This window comes from Lissotriton vulgaris, chromosome 9 (assembly GCF_964263255.1).
Source record: "Lissotriton vulgaris chromosome 9, aLisVul1.2, whole genome shotgun sequence".
NCBI classification, from domain to species: Eukaryota; Metazoa; Chordata; class Amphibia; order Caudata; family Salamandridae; genus Lissotriton; species Lissotriton vulgaris.
In genome coordinates this window covers 184,759,531-184,783,109 of record NC_141697.1, presented here as the reverse complement: position 1 = coordinate 184,783,109, position 23,579 = coordinate 184,759,531, and the positions used below count along the sequence as shown (strand labels likewise).

The 23,579-nt window shown below is 46.1% G+C and overlaps 1 protein-coding gene across 3 annotated transcripts in view; it reads left to right on the top strand.

Moving 5' to 3' along the window:
* The window catches only part of VCPKMT (valosin containing protein lysine methyltransferase), a 75,289-nt gene extending 53,033 nt beyond the window's left edge, over window positions 1-22,256 (top strand). Inside the window, exons 5-6 of one of the 3 annotated variants that reach the window (XM_086936600.1) lie at window positions 7,136-7,241; window positions 21,808-22,256. In XM_086936600.1, the coding sequence (XP_086792726.1) occupies window positions 7,136-7,240 (105 nt within the window). In that variant the 3' untranslated portion in view covers window position 7,241; window positions 21,808-22,256. Of the gene's footprint in view, window positions 1-7,135; window positions 7,242-21,800 lie in introns of all 3 variants that reach the window. The other 2 variants (XM_086936599.1, XM_086936601.1) reach the window with 2 other exon arrangements.
* Window positions 22,257-23,579: the final 1,323 nt, after the last annotated feature.

Here is a 23,579-nt window from a genome sequence, read left to right as displayed (position 1 = left end):
TGGACCCTCCACATCGAAGCGGATTTCATCCCCCAATAAGCAGCGCACCTGGAGGCGCGTTTGCAGAGTAGTAGACAAAGAGGGCGGACCCTCTATCCGCTTGCTGCTTTTTTTTTAAATTTTAGGTAGGTGAGCCGTGTGGCCACCTACCCTTGACCATTTAGGGCTCCAGGGAACCCATCCCCCGGGGCCTAGAATTTTTTTTAAAGGAGGTGGGCCCCTCCTGGGCCATTTTCGGCCCTTGGAGACCCTATCATCCGAGACATGGCCAGATGGTTGGGGACCATGGTGAGAGCCTGAAGGCCCCTGCCTTCCCAGCCTGCTCCCGGCTCATATGGGAGCCGGCATGGCTTTTTATCCCCAAGGTAGCTGCTGAGATGCAACTCTCTGGGGGTAAAAAGCAAAGTGCACCACTTTGAACAAGTGAGAGCAAAATGATCTCACTTGCTCAAAGTCTTTCTACCCTGCCCCATTTTATTGTTTTTAAATGTTTTTTTTAACCTTTTTTTCTTGTGACTCTGTTGAACCGAGTCACAAGATGGCTGCCAACACTTCCTAGTGTGAAGTGTTGGCAGCCAATCCGATCCCAGGCTCTAGATCGGGAGGGTTCGCGGATCCTCAACGCCCATAGTTAGATATCTGAGAAACATTTGAATCTCTCAGGAACTACTGTACGTATTTACACCATTTAACAAAAAGAGTGCTTTCTGAACCTAGAGCTACCTTCCGGCCAAATTTGGTGTAATTCTGTTCAGCAGTTTGGGTGTAGCTGTGTCTAAAGTTTCCGTGAGAAGCTGGCTTACTATACGGTATACACTTATGTAAGTGGGCACCCTGCACTAATCCGGACGACCCTTATGGTGAATTTTGTGGTCTTAGAAAACCTTGTGAAGCTCTCTAAGTGGCAGCTGTGGAAAGCAGCCTACAGGCTTAGTCCAGAAGTAGTGTAAAGCAGCTTGTTTTACCAGGTATAGATTAAGTGAAAAAGAACCACGCAGTTTTTTGTATTTTTTAAAAACTTCTTTTTATTAAAGTTTGGAATCGTACAATAAACGTAGTTATTTATCATTACATAGGATATACATGAAGTTTGTATTCGAGATGCTATTTCCAGCCGAACCAGACGCTCGTTACCCCTTAAGTATCTTCAACATTTACGTCCAATATATCCCTCCAAGTCCATTTCCTTGTAGTGAAGAAGCGGCACAAACATATCCCTTGTGGGCATTCCAATTTCCCCATATTCAATCCTACTTCCTGGGGCATCCCTTGTTTACAAAGACAGTTTTTTCTGATAACATGCACCAGTCCATGTCTTGCTTCCATTCCTCAACTGTTATTTTTTTCTGTGTTCCCACCTACGGGCTATATTTTGTTTTACCATTGCCATCCCCAGGGTTACCGGGCCAAGTCCGTTGCCTCCCATATGTTAAGGAGGTACAGCCTAGGCTGAAGAGACGGCTCCTTCCTACACACGTGTAGCTGTGACGCTACCCCTTCCCAGTATTGTTGGATTATTGGGCATTCCCATTTTATATGGTAGTATGTACCTAACGGAGTACAATTCCGGTTACATAATGCATTTTCCTTTTTCCCATTTTCACAATAGTTTTGCAGGAATAGTACATTCTGTGTAGCACTTTGATTTGTATCAATCTAAGTTAAGATGTTGTTTCTACTTCCCATAGTAAGGAGCACACAGTGTATTAAAAAAATATGTTTATTTTAAGACACTCACTAACACCTAGAGACATCTCCTACCCGGAGATGTACACAATGCACACAATACTTTGCAAACAAACAGGTAAGTAACACAAATGCACAGTGGCTGCCACGGGGAGACCAAACCATATACTAAAATAGTGGTAAGTAAACCACGATTCAATTCAGATCTATGCTGAGAAGATGTAGAAGTGCCGGGGACCCAAGGAACCACCAGAGGTAAGTACCCAGGACCCCATGGAGGCCGTGTGAAGAGTTGGAACACGACCGCAGGCTCAATACAAGTCCATGGGTAAGTCATGGTTGCAATTTTAAAGAAGGACCCTTCCCAGCTGACCCTGAAGAAACCCTGTGGAAGACAGAAGGTTAGAGAGCCACCCCACCCGTGGATACCCTAGGAACCAGGATACCTACACCAGGGAAGCCGGGTGCATAGGTGTGAAGTTACATCAGAAACCGCTGTCGAACTCAATGAATGACTTCGGGAAGATGCCGCTGCTGGAGAGGGTGAAAGTGTCCGGTAGAACCTAAAGTTGGATTTAGGATGTGTGAGTACCTACAAGCAGAGCAGACAGTCTATGCCACTTAGGAGTGACCACCAGGCACGGAAGACTAATGCCCACCAATATCGGGTGTTGCAGGAGAACTGACGGTGACCTTGGAGCTGCAACTGTGTGGACCAGGCGACCCTGTGGAAGACCAGTAGTCGTTCACAAGCCGTCGGATGTCGAGAGTTGAGGAGTCGTTGTCCATTGGGAGCACCAACAAGCCTTGTCAACTGCAATCAACGTCGAAAGCAAAGAAGGTGAAGTGCCGAGACCAGCAAGGTACTGGTGACTCACCACAAGCAGGGGAGTCAGAGCTGGCCCCAAGCAATCTGGGAAGCACTCTGAATTCAAAGAAGACCCTCAAGAGGACCCACCTGCTTGAGGCACCGGAGTCTCAAGAGGACTTCAAGCAGCTCACCAAAGATGCAGGCCCACGGTGCTAGCGATGCGTTGAGCATGATGATTTGGGTCACAGGAGATGCTTGAGGTTAGGGCTACTTGTAGTCCGAAGGTCTTGGAGGAAGGAAGCCAACAAGCCTTTGCAATGGCAAGTCGACGCAGTGCACAGGGGTTCGGGTCCTGTGGCTCTGATGAGGGATACTGGCCTCAAACTTGGTGACAGGGCAGGCCTTGAGGGATGTGAAGAACCACCACCTATGTAGCTGTGCCTTTCGGAGTCTGTGGGAGCCCAGGAACAGCAGACCAGTCAGCTTTGTTGCAGTGCCTGCAGATACAGGGAAATGACTCCTTCACTTCAAGGGAGATTCCTTCAGGTGTCTTGGATGGATGACCACAGGCCTTGGAAGGTTCCTGTATGGAGCACAGACTGTGCAGCAGACGAACAGGGTGATGAGACCAGGAGTCTTCACAGTTTGTCTCGATACCCAGAGCGATGTCCAGAGTGCCCAGATGGTCGAATAAGTAGTGTCCTGATATGGATCTAGAGACCCACCTACAGGTAAGCCCTTATGTGCCTACAGGAAAGGGTAGGGACGATTCAGGTTTCCCTCCCTGGGGAGGGGTCGGACAGTAGGGAGGATACTCCCATGCCGTTTGTCTAGTTTCACGCCAGAGCGAGAGCCAACAGCTCCCTGAGCTGGTTTGAGCTGGACTAGGCGAGGAGTGCACCAAATGTGCCCCTCAAGCAGACTGAGTGGTGCTGGCAAGTGCTCCCACCCGGCCCCAATACACTAAACCTTGTCTGGAAGGTGGTCACCTGTGACCTATTGTTCTGCCTTCTCCTACTCGAGCTTGGCTCAGCAACAGTAGGGCAGAATCGTGTCTCTAGTCGACAGCAGCCTTTTGTGCTGTCTGGGTCTAGAAGACTGGTACCGAGAGCACTAGGGCCTCCCGGAGGTGCTTTTCGTTGCATAGAATCATACCTTCCACACCGTTTATGGTGTGAAGGTGTGATTCAAACATGTTTTATACCATGGCCGCTCTATGTATCATAAGGGCTGTTGCACTTACAACCCGGGAGAATGAACTCCAAAGGTTGTTTGGGTGTCCTGCTCATGCCGGGGCACCCTCACACTTCGAACCGAGCACCGTGCCTTTAGGATTGAAAGGCCTGCTTTGGGGGTGACTTATAGGTTTTAAGCGCATTGACCTCAGACATAGGGAACCTATATCCGTCGTGAGTGGTGCTAGCACAAGCTTACACAGGCTGCAATGGCAGGCCTGTAGTTACAGTTTGAGTGGTCTCCCATGGGAGGCATAGTACATGCTTCAGCCCGTGGGGACACCTGGTGTACCTATGCCTTGGGTACCTCAGGACCATATACTAGGGAACACCAGTATCCAATCTGAGATGTACCCAAGTACTCACCATAACCAATTTAGGGGAGAAAGCACAGAGTCTGGGGTCCTGATTAGCAGGATCCCAATCAGACTAGTCAGAGGCACAAAGTGGGGGTAACCATAGAAGCAGATCATACATTTTCCTATGGAAATAACCATGGAGTAAAGATGTTTTGGGAACCCGCCCCCCCCTTTTTCTCTGCCCCGCTTGACTGGTGTTTGTATTGGCCTTCTTTTTGCCACAAGAAGGGCAAGGATCAAACAGAGAAGGCATTTTTTGACAGAAAAAATGAAAAATTCTGTCAAACTGGTAGCTCCTCAATCCAACAGGTGTAAGATGTTGAGTGAAAAGGAACTAAGAAGGTTTTAAGTAAAATATTTTTGACAAAAAGCCAAAAAAGAGGTGAAACTTCTGGGTCCTGCCGGAAAGAACAACTGACCTAACTGTCACCCCTGAGGCATAATGGTAAGCTATGGGTCATGACTGCCTTAAAGGCATGGCTTTCATTAAGGCTGCATTGTCTTACTTGTGGAAAAATCATATATTTTTTTAATGTACTCCACGGTCCCCGCACATAGGCGGGAATATTCAGTGCTTATGACTTTGATGAGGATACCCTTGGAAGAGAGCTAGGATTACAGGTAAGTAATTTATCCACACAATACATCCAAGCCCCTTATTACATATGAAGGACATCTCGTTTGGTCTGTGTGTGGTAAACTGTATGTAGCAGTTTAAAATGAACTAGGTGGAAACCTGCTTTTATCTCATTCATTCTAGGTATCCACATTGCCTCCTTCCGCTTGGTATCATATAGACTTCCCAGACACTTATCCCATCTGTAATTTATGGTACCCATATAGCTGAGAGCATTATTGATTAGGGTGTAGGATATCAGTGATAATTGCTTTATCCTGTATTGCTTCACCACATAATCTTTACTCGAGGGTGGAACAGTCCTGTACTTCTACCACTCTCTCCTTATGATGTGCATGTCTTACTTGCATATACTTGAACATCTGGGTCTTGGATAACCTATTCTTTTTCCAGTTCCCCATGTAACTGAATCGGAGTCTGTCCTCATGTCTCTTACTTTAAATGTTTCTAGTCTGTCCCGCTGTTGGAGCACTAGTAGTGCCCCTGATTCTTTTAGGAGGTAACTGTCCCAGAACAGAGTTTCCTCTGTAATTTTGCCCAGCCATCTCATCGACCCCTCCCCTCGACCCTCCCCCCATGTTGCATCTGTCCAGGCGTGGTCCACAATGTACATAGGTCTCAGCCATTCTCCTGGGACTTTTCTCCTGTAGATCATTGTCTGGTGTCCTCTACATTCCAGAATGTGCCTATTAATCAAATATGCTGGCTCTCTCTGTTGGGTGAAGGCCCAGTCATTCATTAACACTAAGTGCAATGCCCAGTAGTATCTTTGAATATCCGAGAGTTCTATTCCCCCGTCACACACTCCTTTGTGGTTCATATTTCATTATATGCATGGAGTTTCTCCATTCCACTGCATTGTCTATTTTTCAGCAACCAGAAAGTAAATGTTTTGTAGGGCATGAATGAATCTTGGCAGATACCTAATAAGAGGGTGGCTCTTTTAATGGGAACCAGGAGAGTCCTGACCCTTACTCCACATCCCTCCTGAATATATCCTGGATTCTTCCTAAATTGCGCTTACGTAGCTTGTATTTGTGTCTAGAATCTTGAACCCCGATGGGGATTCCTTGAATGGGCATACTATCTCGTGCCCCGGCTTACAGTTTGCGGGACGTAACACAATGGGTTTCCCTCAGTTCATGGAGTACTCGGTCTGTATACCTTGAATCTCTCGAACACTTACCATAAATCTTTCTGGGTCAGCAAGGAGTTCCCAAGAGCAAACAAATCTCTGTGCTGATAGGCTAATGTGGATCATGCCCTCCCAAGAAAGTATTTTCAAGGACAATTTTTTCATATATTTCCCTCGAAGTTCAGGATGCTCTCACCAGGTTCTTCACTGCATGTTGATTGCCTTAGAACAATCCAGAGAATTAAATGGGTCTGTGCTCGGAGCAGCCCACCTTGCTCTGAAATTCTTTCAACTATAATACGAGGCAAATATGTTACATTTGTTTGAATTTGAACACACCAGGACATCTGAAAGGAAGGGATTGAAACCTCTGAGCATCTGGTATAGGCCAGGGTTTACCCTTGCTAGTAATTCCTCTACCTGGTAAAATAAATTTCACCAATGGCGAGCACAAAATTGTTGAGGAGTTCGGCCATCTGTCGGGAGTGGATCTCTTTGTTTACACCTCTAGTAGCCATGACAAGAAACTGCAAATGCTTAGAGGGGCCATCTGATAAATGGGGTAAAAATAGATCGCAATCCCCAGCTGAAGAAATAGGACTAGCCTACATTTCAGGACGCCGGCTGCTGCTGATTGTTAGCGCTGCGGGTCTGGGCAAAGAGACCCGGATTTTTCTGCACTTGCTGGATGGCCCTTTGAAGCTGCACCTTCCAACAACATCAAGTCCCTGGCAAAGTCCCACCCCCCGCGTGCATCCTGAAGGTCTACATATGAGCAGGATAACCCTGTAGCCTCCCCATCCTCGGAATCGGTACTTAAAGGGTGAGTTGCTCAGCTCCGACCGGGAAACTGAATGTAATTGTTACAAATGCAGAGAAAATTTGAGCCTTGGGGTAATCCATGTTATTCAACCCAGATTTCCTAATAGCTCGGTGATCAGCTTGGGGAACTTGAGAGTCGGCTGTTTTTAAGTTTTTAGTAACCTGCCTGAGGCGACGGCTCTTTTGAGCGGTATTCAAGGCATTCACGAGCCGCAATCCTTCGACTGGGCGCACAGACTCCGCCTGTGCATGTTTCTAAAATAAAAGACCCGAGTTCAGCTTTGTTTAAATGTTTTTCAAATGACAACTTTTGCTCTGCAAACTGTGATTTTAGGTCAGTAACGTTTGTTGCATGTCAGGACTGTGCGTCTCATACTAAATATGTTCTTGAGTTTATGTAAACTAGACCGACAACTCAGTCGTTTTTCGTGTCCTCTCCGTTTATAATAGCTTTTGCAGGTGGATTTCGAATGGGAGGCAGTTCCTCTGGAGAAGCAAGATGAAGATTATCGAAGTGAAGACATTCACATTTTATGCATCCACAAAAAACACTAAGGTAGTATGGAATATGTATACTTTCATGGTGCACTATGCAATATGTGAGAGGACACTGGCCAAGGGAATAGGGGACATAGTGAATTCAGTATAGCTGTTTTACTAACAAGGAGAGGGGCTTTTTATAACTGTCCTTGCATAACCTAAAAAAACATAACGCGTATTTGTACAGCACACATTCACAGCGACGGGCATCTTGGCGCTGCATAACAGATGTTTATTGTTCTCCCAACTTGATGGCACTCATTTTATTCGCCTCTGAAGGATGAAAGGCTTAGTGGGTTTGAACCTGTGACCATGAGGTTAACTACAGGGGACGCATTAGTCCACTAAGCCACCAGACCCTGAAAATACTTTTGCTTTTTAGGGATTTATTTGCACATTAATTTTTGATCTGTATTACAAACCCTGTTGCAAAACTGCTGATAACATTCTCCATTGTTCAGTTACTTTATCACCTTTATTACCCTCGGATATATTGTTCCTGCTTAAGGCTGCTATGGAGGATACTTGGAGGATGTTGGACTATAAATCTCCATACTTGTATGTAATACTGGTGTGGTGGTTGCTTTGACATCTTTTCGTCTAACCTTCAGCATCTACTCCCCAGAGAGTCCGTCTTACTTATTCCACTGCCGTTGTTGGGTGTAAATAGTAACTTTTGGATAGCGCTTGCTAGGACAGATTTTTTTCAGTTTTTCAGTTTCATCGAGCTGTAAATAGCAGCCTCCCTTCAAATACCCAACCGTGGAAAGCTGACCGACTGCCAGGTTTCAAATGAGTGATTTGCAGTTCCTAGACAGTGCTCTGTTTAGCAGTCAGCTAGCAAACAATTTACTATTCTTGCTATATCTGCAATAGCCGCAGTGGGAGTGTACACCTTGCTCATCTAGAATGCCTTTGTACTAGAGGACGCATTGGCACTTCACCTTTCTTTTTCTGTATCGCTCTACCTGTTTAAATAATATGCCCATTCGACTGTCTGGGAAATGTCCTTGTGCGCCATTTGACGAGTATTCTCATAAAAAGCCTGTCGATTAAAAGATTTTATAGGGTACACAGACCTTTTACATTGTTCCTCTATCGCGAAGCTCTATGTAGTCCGTCACAGTGCAGCAACAAGTGTGGTAGTGTTTCAATAGTGCACCTCGATCTAATGAACGGGGCTTGTTGCTTTCTGGGCGCTGGCCTTAAAGAAGATCCAATTTCAAATAGTCTAAAGAGTCTTGGAATGGTAGAAAGTACAAACCAGAAGTTGCATCCTTCTCTTTGTTTCGACTTTTTATCACAAGTTTTCAAATACGGACGTGTAGTCTTGACATCATACAGGATCAGTGGCAGCTGGTGATATTTGAAAGTGGTAGGGCGTAAATGTTCGGGATGACAGTCATGTGGCAAGCAAGCGTAGTCAACAAGCCTGACCATGGTAAGGAGGGCCGGGGGGGGGGGGGTTCTACCCCCCGCCAAACCCCCCACACACACACAGAAAGTTTTGAAAAAATACAGCACAAACAGTGCATTTTCAAGCAAATTTAAGAAAGCGAGAAGGTTGATAAAGCAATTGTGAAAGTGTAGTTCTGACATCAATAAAGAGATTTCATATGGTAATGACGTAGGTAGCTGCTTGTTAAGTATAACCACAGAACTTCATGACAAACTTTGAGATAATGCAGATGTGACATCAGACATTACCTCCCTGATAATATTATATACCACATCAAAATCATTCATGGAACAGCAAACGGCTGCCGATTTTATAGATGTTTTTTCTGACAGCAAAAATACTACATTGTTTCTATATGTTTCCTCCATGTTGGCATTTGTATGTTACCAATGTATTGCAGGCAGCCTAATCAATACTATATGTCTTATGATCTATATTACTAGTGAGTGCAGCTGCAACAACACTACTTCTCTTTTTAAATTTCTCAAGGGCATCTGGTTGGTGAAGGTAGCACTCAATCCATACATTGGAAATTAAAGTAGTAATGAAATATTTGATGTCACTGTTGATGTAATGTGTAATCTGTCCTCTGTTGTCCTAAATTATTTCAGATGTGTTGTGGTCACGAACAGAGCATGGGGTGTGACTGGTGGCTGTGCAGCTTACCGAAGCTGGCAAACATCAGTTGTTGTAACAGTATATCAAGGTCCATTCATATTAGTATTTATATAATTATGTATATATTTTTATAATATGGGTTAGTTGGATATCTCAGTAGATAAGTGCACCTTACTATTGACAGTATCTTTTGTTTACAGTATGGAAAAAGTTCCAAGCATCTGCACTTTGAGGAGGAACTCCAGTCATATTTTATCTTTGTTTACCCGAAGAATGGTAGGTGTACCTTGTAGGATTTGCAAGTGGGGAAAATTATGCAGCTGCTTGCGAAGTTTAAAAGAGGCCCTGCTTGTGAATAGTTCAGCCGAACAAACGGTCCTATTCGGTGCATATCGAAAAAAAGTCATACTTACTAAATCCTGAAGCCCTCACAACCACATGTTCCAATACTATTCAGCAGTCAAAGAGCTGACGAGAAGCACACTTCATTACCATCCAAGACCCGTGCAGGGCAATGCAAACTAATGTGCGTTGGCTCCAATCAATTTACATTCAAACAAACATACACTTCTAACAAAGCACATTTGTTAACGATAATCTAGATATGGCCAGCTAAACAGTTACGTAAATATTATGTTGTCAAAGTGGATAACTGTGGTGTGAGAAACCTAATCTTTCTTAGTCACGGTCATTCACTTCAGTGCTGTTCGAATTTAATAGAAATGTACGTGAAGAATTTTTTTTTAAAGGAAGTTAATGTTACATTGACTGCACATAAAACAAGTGCACATAAATTAAATAGCAAGTGTCTAAAATAATAAATGTTTTTCTTTGGATTTACTTCCCTCTCTGAACCTGCCCTCCGGAGGAGACGGTGAGTGGAAGGCGCTGGATTAAGGAGGTGGTGGTGGTGGAACGTGAGCCCTCTTCACTGCCACTTGCATTGGGGGAGGGGAGGTTTCCCTTTGTGATTTTTGTCCACGCCTGGCCATGTACAGGACTCAGATGCGTTGTGACACACACCACTGTCCTGGCCTCGGTAATCTTCTAGGAACTAGCTTCTCTTTAAATCTACACAGTAAATCTCGCTTTTACATCGGCTTTAGGATCAGGCACTAAAAGCAGATGTAAAAGTGAGATTTACTGTGTAGATTTGAAGAGAAGCATTTGCAACGTACCGCTGCTCGTCTCTGGTAGCGAGATGACTACCTGAGGCCTGGACAGTTGTGTGCAGGCGAGCAACACCCATTGGGCTCACCGGGCTTCAGCCCCCCCGTCGCCTCCTCTGCCCGGGCTAAGATGACGCGCACTGAAATGGTGCAGGAAGGCTGCGCATCCGATCCGAGAATGTGATTGTTTTAATGATTTCTGAGAGGCCCAGCAGCCCGAGCCAGACAGCCAGCCTCTGAAAAGTTTCAGCGAGTGAACCGACCCCCCTGCCCTGACCTCTTGTGTTTCCTTTAGAATGGCGCAGAGGTGAAATCCTTGCCTGAAGGCAGGGATTTCACCTAAGCACTTGATGGGTTGTGAGCATGGGGTGTGAAGATGTGCACAGCAGGGGGAAGGCATGGCCAGTTAAGGTGATGCTTTTCCTTTGTAAAGGAATTTCTGCTGGCATCTTAGCACAGGGTGTGCTGTCTGTGCACTTGTATAGATGTGTATTCCATACAAGTGCACAGACCGCAAACCCTGGGCTATGGCGCCAGCAGGAATTAATTTACAAAGGAAAAGCTTCACCTGCACTGGCCATCCGTTTCCCCCTGCTGTCTGTGCATTTGACCCACATTGATCTACACAGTGAGACCTTCGGGAGGGGCTGGATGCCAGGACACAGTGCTGCTGATCAGCCAGACTCCACAGTATAGTATCAGAAGAGCAGGCAGCAGTTTTTTGTGTAAGTTCCAGTAACTTTAATGCATTTTTCAGCACAGCATTACCTACTGCCTGCATATCTAGGTTACTGTGAATGTTGTTCTTGACTTACATACATAGAAACGTCAAAGAGGACAGTCCCCTCCAAATATGCAAATGTAGTGTAAGTTTGTAGTGTTTATTTTTTTTTGGGGTGCTAGTGGGTAATTTTAGAGTTCAGGGTGGGTGTGGGTTTTAGGGTGCCAGTGAGTAATTTTATGGTTCAGGGTGGGTTACGGATTGGGGTGCCAGGGGGTAATTTTAGGGTTCTGAGCGGGTATGGGTTTTGGGATTCCAGGGGGCAATTTTAGGGTTCAGGGTAGGTATTGGTTTTGGGGTGCCAGGGGACATTTTAGAGTTCAGCGTGGGTATGTGTTTTGGTGTGCCAGGGGTAATTTTAGGGTTCAGGGCAGGTGTGGGTTTTGGGGTGTCAGGGGGCAATTTTAGGGTTCAGGGTGGGTATGGGTTATGGGGTGCCAGGGGGGAATTTATGGTTCAAGGTGGGTATGGGTTATGGGGTGCTGGGGGAATTTATGGTTCAGCATGGGTATGGGTTTTGGGGTGCCAGGAGTAATTTTAGGGTTTAGGGCAGGTGTGGGTTTTCGGATGTCAGGGGGCTATTTTAGAGTTCAGGGTGGGTATGGGGTGCCAGGGGACATTTTAGGGTTCAGCATGGGTATGTGTTTTGGTGTGCCAGGGGTAATTTTAGGTTTCATTGCAGGTGTGGGTTTTGGGGTGTCAGGGGGCAATTTTAGGGTTCAGAGTGGGTATGGGTTATGGGGTGCCAGCGGGGATTTTATGGTTCAGGGTGGGTATGGGTTATGGGGTGCCGGGGGGGGGGGGATTTATGGTTCAGCATGGGTATGGGGTTTGGGATGCCAGGGGTAATTTTAAGGTACAGGGTAGGTGTGGGTTTTGGGGTGCCATGGGATTAATTTTAGGGTTCAGCGTGGGTATGTGTTTTATAGTGCCAGGGGTAATTTTAGGGTTTAGGGCAGGTGTGGGTTTGGGATGTCAGGGGGCTATTTTAGGGTTCATGGTGGGTATGGGTTATGGGGTGCCAGATGGGAATTTATGGTTCAGCATGGGTATGGGTTTTGGGGTGCCTGGGGTAATTTTAAGGTTCAGGGTGGGTTTGGGTTTTGGGGGGCAAGGGGGAATTTATGGTTCAGCATGGGTATGGTTTCTGGGGTGCCAGGGGTAATTTAAGGTTCAGGGCGGGTATGGGTTTTGGGGCTCCAGGGGGGTGATTTTAGGGTTCAGGGTGGTATTGGGTTTTGGGGTGCCAGGGGGTAATTTTAGGGTGTGGGGTGGGTTTGGGTTTTGGGGTGCCGGGGAGGGATAATTTTAGGGATAGGAGGGTATGGGTTTTGGGGTGCCAGGGCTAATTATAGATTTCAGGGCGGGTATGGGTTTTAGGGTGTGAGGGGGTTAATTTTAGGGTTCAGCGTGGGTATGTGTTTTGGTGTGCCAGGGGTAATTTTAAGATTCAGGGTGAGTATGGGTTTTGGGGGGCAATGCATCAAGCTAACAAAAATGTGTGCTTTAATTGCTGTCCAGTTTCAAATGCAGAATTCACCACATTTTGAGCATTAACCGATCCTGATTATCTGCCATTTTAGCTCCGCCCCATTGATTTACATTAGCCACGCGCCTTCATCTGCCATGTTAGCCCCCCCCCCCGAAATTAAGACCTAGTTGCGCCCCTGGTTGTGTGTCACTGCGCCATGCGGGCACGGCTGAAGTTTATAAGTGCACGTAGAATATGGCAAGCAGGAAAACTCGGCACATTTGTCATAATGGCAGCCCCAGAGCCCCAATTCAGGTCTCAGTAACATGAAACACAAACCTGGTGTGCACTCGTATGATATCACGGATGGTCGGATGCAGGCGCCTTTCTCTTTCCGACAACTGTTACGTATAGTGTCCCGGGAATAGGAGCTACCAAGCTCATGCATGGGCCACTCCCCCAAGCTTGCCTTACCCAATTACCAAGCTTAATTTACGGAGGCGAATCTTCAAAAGGAGTGCCTCAATTGTTACCACGCCCTGCACTGTACGCCAGCCCCGCCCATTCCCATTATTGTGAATGAATATTTACTGACCGCACCCTGGGCCATTTCCTAAACGCCCCATTTAAATCCATGCATTTCCGCTTTATGCGGCCACTCCCACAACACCACCTTCTGCGTCAGGACTCGGGAGGACATTTTTAAAGAACTTTTGGGTCCGTCACACAGGCGCCCTCACTCGTCCTTCTGTGGTCTTGTCTACCTCTCTTGCCCAGTATTCCTGAAACTTACAATGGAGCTTGGCCTTGCTACTCAAAAATATAGCGTATAAGTGGGAATCCAGCCTGCTGGTACTGTTGAACGTGGACAGTGATTTCTCAACGCCTCTGAGAGATCTGATAGCTGCATCCTTATTGGGAGTGTATAATACCCATTGTTGCAACTGTTGATATTGCACACTATCATTCTTCGTGACCTTACATTTTTCTTATACTCTTTCGTTACCTCTGATATATAAAGGGTTCTAGGTATCCGTATCTTTGTGCACCAGACTATACTCTACAAGGTTCTGCCTATTAGTGCTTGTTCACAGAATAGCAAGTTCTTCTCTGTCTCCAGAGTCAACAACTTCACAGTCATGGGAAGGTATGAGACGTGATTAGTATTTAAGGAGATAAGAACTTGCTCTCCAGCCTCCGATCTAGGCATCATGTCATTCTCTTAGACAAGTTCTTCTACCTGCCCACATAAAGTTCAATATTTGTTGCTGGAGTTCCAAATTGTCTCTGTTTTGGATAGAAGTCTGTAGTACTTGATACAGGTATAGCCAGGGAGACCGAAGATTCATCTCTATTAAATGTATGTGGTAAATACAGGAGCTGTGATGGGTATGCCATCTCGTCAAGTCTGCCAGCATTTGCAATTTCAAGGACTGCCAACCTGTTACTACAAGCCCTTATGTCACTTGTACATTTGACTGACACCCAAGTATCGCTGGAGGATTTCACTATTTTAACAGTGTGGTCCCCTCCATAGCACTTCACCTTGTCTGAGGGATTGAGATGTTAAGGATTTCCCATTTTACTTTGCTTTCTCTAAAACCATCAGGCTCTTAATTTTCTCTAGCACCGCCGAGATCGAAGATTTGGGGGCAAACTATCAATAGGACAGTATTAGCAAAGAGGCTGACCTTATGCTTCGTCACATCAAATTGTATACCCATGATCAGCATACGCTTCCAAATTGAACTTCAAGGGGCTCCTTCACTAAAGCAGGAGATCGCCGGTCTGCCCTTCCTAGTCTCTTTATGTAAGAGCTCTGTCATAGACTCCTCAATTGACTGATGTACTCTTCCGGTTCACGTTGAAAGCCTTGATTCTCCTTACCGTATGTGGAACCAGCCCACTCTATGAGCACCGTCTCTAGGTTTTCCCAGCTCGCTCTATCAGAATGCTTTTTCTGCATCCGGCCCCATAAGGAGAGCAGGGATTCCCTTCCTTCTTGCTTATTCAAGTAAGTGGGGGTTTTGAGGATGTTGTCCCGCATTTGTCTTCCTGCTTAATGTCCTTTCTTATTTTGGCCCAGTTCTCAGGTAAGAACTTCGCATATTTCACCTTTAGCTATAGGAGGTTCAACCAGGAAGGGCATCCGTTGATTGTGTCTGTTAGGAAGGATTGCGATGAATGTTTTAGCGCCCAACTTTAACTAGGATAGGGGTCTGTAAAGTCTTCTTTATTTCTTTGGGTATTATAATACTTCCTGCATTGAAAGTGTTGCTGCCAGTTGTTGGGCGAACAAATTGTACAAGTGGGACAAGAGGCTAGAGCTAAACGTTTTAATCAATTTAGCGATAATGACGTAGGGCCTGGACCCATGTTTGAATACCTGAAGAGCTTATTGGGGCTCATTGTGTTTGTGAAACTATTCTACCCAAACAGCTGGTATTCTTACTATCTGCAGACACACATTGTATTAATTTATCTTGGAGCGATTGCTCCATTCCCCCTTGTAAAGCTTCTGGTAGAAGGCAGAGTAGAAATACCTCTTTGCCTCGTCATCCTTCACCAATTCCCCTGGCATTACTGGGTTGATTACTGCATGCTTTGCCTAATTGTACATGGTGTTTCTGATCCAGTAACTTGACTGCTTTGTCATGCTTGTTGAAATGTTGTCTCCATTGTAGGAGAGCAAGCTTTACTCTGTTAGTCCTTGGTACCTGGAGTTGGCCCACTGGTGGGCTATTGCTCGATGGACTTTGTCTGTGCTTACACTTATATCCCTAGTGTTCTTCTTTTAGTTCTGCAATGAGGTGTTCTGCTAGGAGTATCCTCTATATTGGCACACCCTTCAAAATAGTTTTTGATCGTTTGTGTAAGTTTGTATGTTTGTCAGGTGCGTCATGAACGCCCCTATCACTGCTACTTTAGCAGCTACAGCGGGGTGTTTTATTTGATAGGCCTCTGTTGTCTGCAACTTGGCAGATAAAAGCTCTTGATTATCAGAAGGGAAGAATGCATCCCAAAGCCTGCCAGGTTCAACCCCAACCTGTTCAAAGCCATGCGTAGTACCACCAACAATTGTGCAGCCGTGACTCTAGCCCCAGACGCATGACAAAAGATCTCACCAAATGTAGCCAACTCCTCAACAAACGCAGCACACTCAGATCTCTCGCCCTCTGCCGGTTGACCAACTCGCCCATAGTCCTATTGTCCACATGGAACAATACTGATCTGTTATGAAACTCCGACCCCCATACCTCCAATGCCACCAACCAGGGGAAAAACTCCAGAAACGCAATGCTCCTCCCCTGCTTCACCATTGGGCCGGCCAATCCTCCGCGCACCATCTGCCATCCCAAAAGATGCCAAAACATGCTGCCCCGGCTGCGTCAGGGTAAATTTGGATTTGCCAAACCATCCTTTCTTCTACAAAGTTGAGTGACACCCCGTTGAATTCAGTGAGGAATGTCAGCCATGTCCTTAAGTCAGCCTGCACTCCCATGGAAATCCGGACCCTGTGGTGTGGTAAGACTGCCCCCGACTTGACCATGCCGAGCCGTCTGCAGAATGTCCTCCCAGCCCTCACTACCCGACATGCAAATTTCAGGAAGCCCAACAGTTGCTGCACTGCCCTCAAAACAATCCTCTTTTCTCCAATCGCCCACAACAGGCATGCCTGTATCTCAGCCACCTTTGTCTGCGGGAGGCGAGTCATCCAGCGAATGGAATCCAGCTCAATTCCCAAGAACGTCAAACAGCAACTGGGCCCAGCTGTTTTCTCAGGCGCCAAAGGGACTTCAAACCGCTGCACCATCTCCTGAAACTGTGACAGGGCCCTGCCACAGTCCCCTGATTGAGCCTTCCCAAGAAAGAGAAAGTTGTCCAGATGCCCGCTAATCTGTGTAAAAGCCCATTTCAGAAATGTGCTAAACATCTCGAAAAGCGCACAGGAAATGGCACATTCCATGGGCAATACCTTGTCCACATAGATGGCCCCTGCAAACTGCATCCCCAGTAGAGCGAAATCCACAGGGTGTATTGGCAGAAGGCGGAAAGTAGATTTGATATCACACTTTGCCAGTTACGCCCTTGGCCCACACACACGCACAAGGCGTATCACATCATCTACTGACGCATAGAGCACCCAGGAGTCTACCTCTGTGATGAAATCCTTCACGGACTGTCCCTCCGGCCACGAGAGGTGATGGATCATGCGAAACTCACCCTCCTCCTTCTTTGGCACAACTCCAATGGGGAGACGATCAAATGTGTTCAAGGGGCCAATCCACAAATGGCCCCGCTACCCTGCCTTCCACCACCTCTTTCTGAGGTTTGGCTGCCACCACTCCTGGCAATTCTTTAGCAGATTTTAGATTGTCCGCCCATCTCCGCACCCTCGGTCCCTGATAGCCCACTCGAAAACCCCACTGCAACTTCAAAGCTGCCTCCCTGTCCGGGTAACATGAGAGCCACGGAGCCTCCACCTTAACCGGAGTAGGCGCCCTTCTGACCAGGCTGCCCCCTACCCTTCGCATTTGCATTTCGCCACTGCTCCGAAGGCGTGACCAAGCTGAAACATTGAGTGACTGCATGCCGGCCTCCACATTTGGAGCACTCATGTTTGAACTTGCAAGGGTACCGCGAGCAATATCCCTTGGTGTAGCTCCAGCATGCACCTGTAGTACTGGTGCTTGGCTTAGCTGTTTGACTGGTGTTTCCTGCGGGTGCAGCAGCCCCTCCCGCCTCAGACTGGGCAGGCCCCGGCGGGAAGGATCGGTAAGAGACCGGCAAACAACTGGACGTGTGCGTTGACGCCGACTAGTGCGTTGACGCCATCCACTGCATCCACAGCTCCTGAGCATTTTTCAATTCTCGCCTAGGGCAGTAAAACACCTAGAAACGGCCTTGAAGGGGCGAAGAGTGTGCGACCTGGAAGGGGACATGCAGCATAAGCTGCTGCCTGCCTAACTTGTCAGGCAGCCACAATCCAGACACTTGGGAGAGACGACTGAATACATCCTCATCGGAGACACGATACCCACAAAAACCCACCCTGCTCATTCTCCAGGGGTGGCAGAAGGTTCCCACTCACTCTTCTGGGCCCAGAAAGCAGCAAACTGCATCAAAGTGATCAAAGCAGCATGACAACGTTTAAATAATGGCCCTGAAACCAACCACTGGTTAATGCAGGCCTGCCAAGTATCACGCATCAGGTCAGGGCCGTTACTAGGTGTTTTGCTGCCCTAGGCGAGAATTGAAAAAAGGCCGCCCCCTCCCTTTTACTACCATCACACTCTCCCCCTGTCATACAGGCTAGAAGAATAAGATATAAAAAGCATTAGATATAAAAACTTGTATTTGGAGCTAGTAGCATGAAGACTGGATTGCTGCATGTTGTACACTCCTTACTGACAGCGAAAGTATTCACAACTCCCTATCATTACCATTAACAACGAAGAACAACAGGGAGTTTAACCAGAATTCAGAGTTTTCTCACCACTAATTAGGAGGTTCACTCCACGCTGGGGGTCGACGAAATTGTGAATTTTGTTTTCAAAATCGACATCTTTTACAAATATTTCACAAAAATGACGCAAATTTCCTAAAATGCTCCTGGCCAGTATCTCAAATGAAATTTACACATAAGTGCTTACTCCAGGTAATAAAAAAAGTCACAAAAGATACCAGCAGGAGACTGGTTTGAGAACAAATGCATCTCAGTAACAGTTCTAATGTTCTTGCGAGGACTTTTCTTCTTGAACTAGTGCCCTCTGGTTGAAAAGTAAGCAACATTTTACAATAGCAAAATAACAAAACTTAATTTATAAAATTCATGCAATGCCGATATTCTCATTACTTGGATTTTGCAGCTGTAATGAAACTTTCACTGAAGCCTAATTATATCCTAGAATGGCAAATTGTCTCAAACAATAGCAGGGACTTTTTTTTTTCTCAAATTACCGATAACCCCTAATCTCCCCATTATGCTTCTATAACCTTAATTCTTTCACATACACGCTTCCAGATGGGCCGTCTCATGCACGAAGGCCTGGAAGGACACGGAGAACCAAACCCTAGCCTTTGACTGCCTGCCCCCTCTCCTTGATCTGTTCTCTCCTCCGTCCTCTCTTTTCTTTCTCCCTCATCCCCTTAAGCAATTCTCTCCTCACCCCTCCTCTCGTCCCTCCTCATACAGCCCCCTGTATCTTTCCCTGTCTCTGTACCCCAGCCCTCCTCCCTCTCAATGCACTTGTCGTTCTGCAGATCCCCCTTCCGGTGGTGTCCTTAGGGCTGACAGGTCTCCTCACTTTGCCTGTAAATTCTTAAAGCTCAAATGGTAATTGCAGCCCACAGGCCTGTCATGTCATCTCTCCTCTCTCATCCTCTCCTCCCCCCCACCCTGCGCTCAACCCTCCTCTCTCACTCAGCTGCCATCTGCACCTTGACACTCCCCCCCCCCCCCCCCCGACCACCCCCCCAACCACCCACCTCAATGTGCATCTGCTCTCGTTCTTATCTCTATATGTCCTCCTGTACCTCCGTGACTCTGCCAGGCCCTCCGTGTCCCTGTCAGGCCCTCCATGTCCGTCCGCTCCATGGAATGTTTCAGCTTTTTATTCCTCTGTCTACACGAGGCCATGTGCCTCAATGTTTTACTCTCCTCTGCGCTGTCATGAGTAGATAGGCATCGTGAAACCATACGTGCATATTTATCGGGTAGGGGGTCCCTGCAATCCTTTTGTACAGTTTTGAGAACCGAAACACCTGCCGCTGAGAGGGGGAGAAGCGGGGCAGAGCGAGGCCTGTCCAGAGACGGCGGCACCGGATCTTGCACTCGCTTTTTACTCTCAGGAGAGCTATTAGTTGCCAGCTGTGCGTCGCCCCACTTGTCACCCCCTGGCACACCCCCACCTTGGTGCATACCTCCGTACCTGACTGTTTCTCTGCCTCTCTGGACTCTGTCTGTACTGTGACCCGTGATGACACGCGCAGCGCAGCGCAGCCATGCTGGTGCCGCACAGATCGCGGCTCACACGGCCGCCGACGCCAAATGTGACATCACGTGATGTCGAATTGTAGAAGGCCTACACAATTTCTCCCCCTTTTGCCCCCCTAGCCATTTTGCCGCCCTATGCGGCCGCCTAGTGCTGCCTAATGGTAGAAACGGCCCTGGCCCCTTGCTTTGCGCCACCCGTAAGGCTTGGCGGAGTCATGGGGCGAACCAAAGTATTTTTGTGTGGAAGCAACCACAAGAAAGAGCTCAAAGTGATGATAGAACAATCCAGGTTGTTTTGGGCTGACAGAAAGAAGACTTATTCACAAAAGACCTCTCATAGCAGAGATGCAAAGTTGTAACAGCAGCCCTCTGAATTCAGTTCTTCATTCTGATCTCTCTCTCATACAGCACATGTACAAATCCGGCATTAAGGCGACAGACTTGCATCAATCGCATAATCTATTCCATCAAACGCCATCCAAAACAGCAGCCATTCACACAGCAGAGAGGGCTAGCCACTCTCCAGTCAGTCCACACCGCTCTGAAGTCTTGTTACTAGAAGACTTCATCTTTACTTTCCACCATTCATATCTTCACTCATTTAGTTTAGGAAGACTGCAAGAAAGGGATGCACAGGTCTTCTACGCAGAAGCCTTTCAGATCACAGGCACCAAGCCAGACCTCTGCAGATAGCTGAGGAATACATGCAGACTCGTCTTTACTGATTGCCACTGCCCTCACTCCTTCTGGTTCTCATTAACCCCCTCCCCCCCCCCCAATACTTCCATCCATCAATAAAAAGACAATCATTCATATTAACTCTTGTCTACTAGCATGACCTGGCTGCACAATAACGAATCTCATAAGGGCGCTGCATGCCACACATGGTTAAAGATTATCCCATTTTTACCCGGGTGACTTGTTTAACTGAGATGCACATCTGACGCACTTTCAAGGATGGGGCTCATTAAGCGTCCTGCTGGAAGTGGGTTGAGTGATACCACACCTGGTAAATGTCAATACCACATGATATTGTGTTAACATTATTCCATTTTCTTCACCTCAAAGTGGGGCATAATCTGATAATACCAAATCTTTTCTAGGAGTGGCAAAGTTATGCATAATTCCGTGAAATGTAATTCAGTGCTACATTTTAGCATGAAATGTGTTTGTGTGTCGATTTTTCATGGCCCTAATGCTGAGTGAATCAAACATTCACCTCCAGTCAAGAGATCTGGGTTAAATCCATCGTTCATTTGCTCACTACGCCAACCCAGTTTGGACCCAGCCATATGCAAATCAGTCTTGACCCTGTGCCCCATGGGAATAGTCCAGCCCGAACTGCCAAGCCAGGTCCTCCCTGGACTGGAAACAAGCATTCTAGGACCGGTTTCGGGCTTTCAGCCCTCATCAGCCATGATAGCTTGATTCCAGTGGCATGGAGAGCACGGGACTCACGTCTGAGCATACCCGTCCCACTCGGGGTGACAAATGCAAAAACAACAGTTGATGGACAGAATCCAGAACAATGTCATACATACACCCTAGTACAGAGATCTGGGCCTAAATCCATCGTTTTTTTGCTCACGATGCCATTCCAGTTTGAACCCAGCCATATGCAAATCAGTCGTGACCTGCTCCCCATGGTAACAGTCCAGCCCGAACTGCCAATCCAGGTCCTCCCTGGACTGGAAACCAGCATCCTGGACCGGTTTTGGGGTAAAACCACTCATCAGGCAGGCTAGCTTGAGTCCAGTGGCACAGCGAGCAAGGGCCCCACATCTGAGCATACCCATCCCGCTTAGGGCGGAAAGTGATCAATGAAATGCTGAGTGAATTAAACATTCATGCCAGTCAGGAGACCTGGGTTAAATCCATTGTTCTTATGCTCACATACCACTCCAGTTTGGATCCAGCCACATGGAGTCAAGCTAGCCTGGCTGATAAAATAACTTCAGCATAAAATATTGAGTAGTGAATTAGTCATTCCCAATTCAAATATAAGCTCATTTTACCTTACAAAAATTGTCTTTTGTCCATTCATTTTAGCCTTTTTTGTCTTATTCTTCTCTTTCTGTAGTGTGCAGAGATTGGACCTTGCATGTGGAAGTCTGCAGGAAGCAGCTGGTGGGAACGGTGCAGCGTATTGAAGACATCTGCTTCATATGAGTGAAGAAAAGTGTCCTGGTCAACGGGCGTACGTCGGTGGTCTGAGGGCCCATGTTGGGCTTTTGGTGGGAAATGTAGTCCACTTCATGTTCAAGCAGAAAAATAGAGGTCCTTACTTTGAAGAGATTGACTGGCCTCCAGCATAATTAGGGGGTTTATCCTTTTGGAGCCCCTTTGTGTCCTTAAGGTCTCCAGGCTATCTACTTATTTTAAAGAGATACCACCGATTTATTAGCGAACTTTATCACAGTCAACTCAATCACTGAATATTTCCAGACAAACTAATCTCTATTTGTACCTTCAAGAGATGAGAGGTAAAGAAGGCTGTGCCCCTTCGATAAAGATTTTCATGCACTCTATATAAGTCACCTTAAAGTTTGTATTCCATAGTGCCAATTTCCTTAACCTGTTTATATGTATACATACATGCACACACACACACACATATATATATATATATATATATATATATATATATATATATATATATATATATTCACTGAAAAAACCATAGGTTATAGACCATATATAGTTAGGAATTAGCATTTACAAAACCTTGAAAATTCACTGAAAAAACCATAGGTTATAGACCATATATAGTTAGGAATTAGCATTTACAAAACCTTATTTTACTCACACAAAACCATTGAAATTCCATATATAGTTAGTTGCACTAACTATATATCGCGCACCCGCAATCCACTGCTGATGATGTCACATATTACATCATTCATGACATGGTCAGTGACATCACTGATGACATCACTGATGACATCTCAAATGACATCACTGATGACATCACTGATGACAACATCAGTTGTCTTACATATTGAAGAATGAGTGGATGTATAAGTGTCTGGATGAAGGATTTAGTAGGTGCATGACTGACTGTATGAGTGAGTGATTAAATGTGTCTCACTGAGTGCATGGATTAGTGACTAAACTGTCTTAATTTGTGCATCATTATGTCTGTTGTTCTGTAAACTGTTGCATGTGTTGATAAGTAGCTATATGAGTAACTATATGGGTTATTGATTGGTTGCCCAAGTATTTGTATGGGAGACTGAGTGTGTGTGTGGGTGGCTGGGAGGTGTATGACTCTGTGCATAGATGTGTGAGCAGTTGATTCACTAGATGTATGGTTTCAAAAGTGCATGTAAAAACAGCTGTATGGGCGGTTGACTGTTTGCATGAGTGTATTGGTGAGTGAATGGATATCTCAGTGCTACATGTTAAAGTAAGTACATATGTAAAACACAGTACATGTGAGAGTTGACATATATAAATAACTGTGCATAAGAGCCAGTGAATGTGTGAGTGGCTGTATGGATCATTGTGAACTTGTATCAGGGATTGTATAAGAGAGTAAATCTGTGTTAGTATATGTTTGAATAAGTAAAGTTTGTATAACTGTATAGTTGAGGAAATGGAGGTGTGATTGGTTCTTTGCATGACTGACTAGGTGTGTGAGTAACTCCATGGATGAGTGACAGTCTGTGAGTGTCTGTTTACACTGATTGTATCTAAGGTTATATTAGAGTCTGAAGAGGTTCATCGTATTATCACATGAATGATATCATCAGTGATGTGATCAGTAATGTCAAATGAGATGTCATCAGTGATGTCATTTGAGATGTCATCAGTGATGTCATTTGAGATGTCATCAGTGATGTCACTGACCATGTCATGA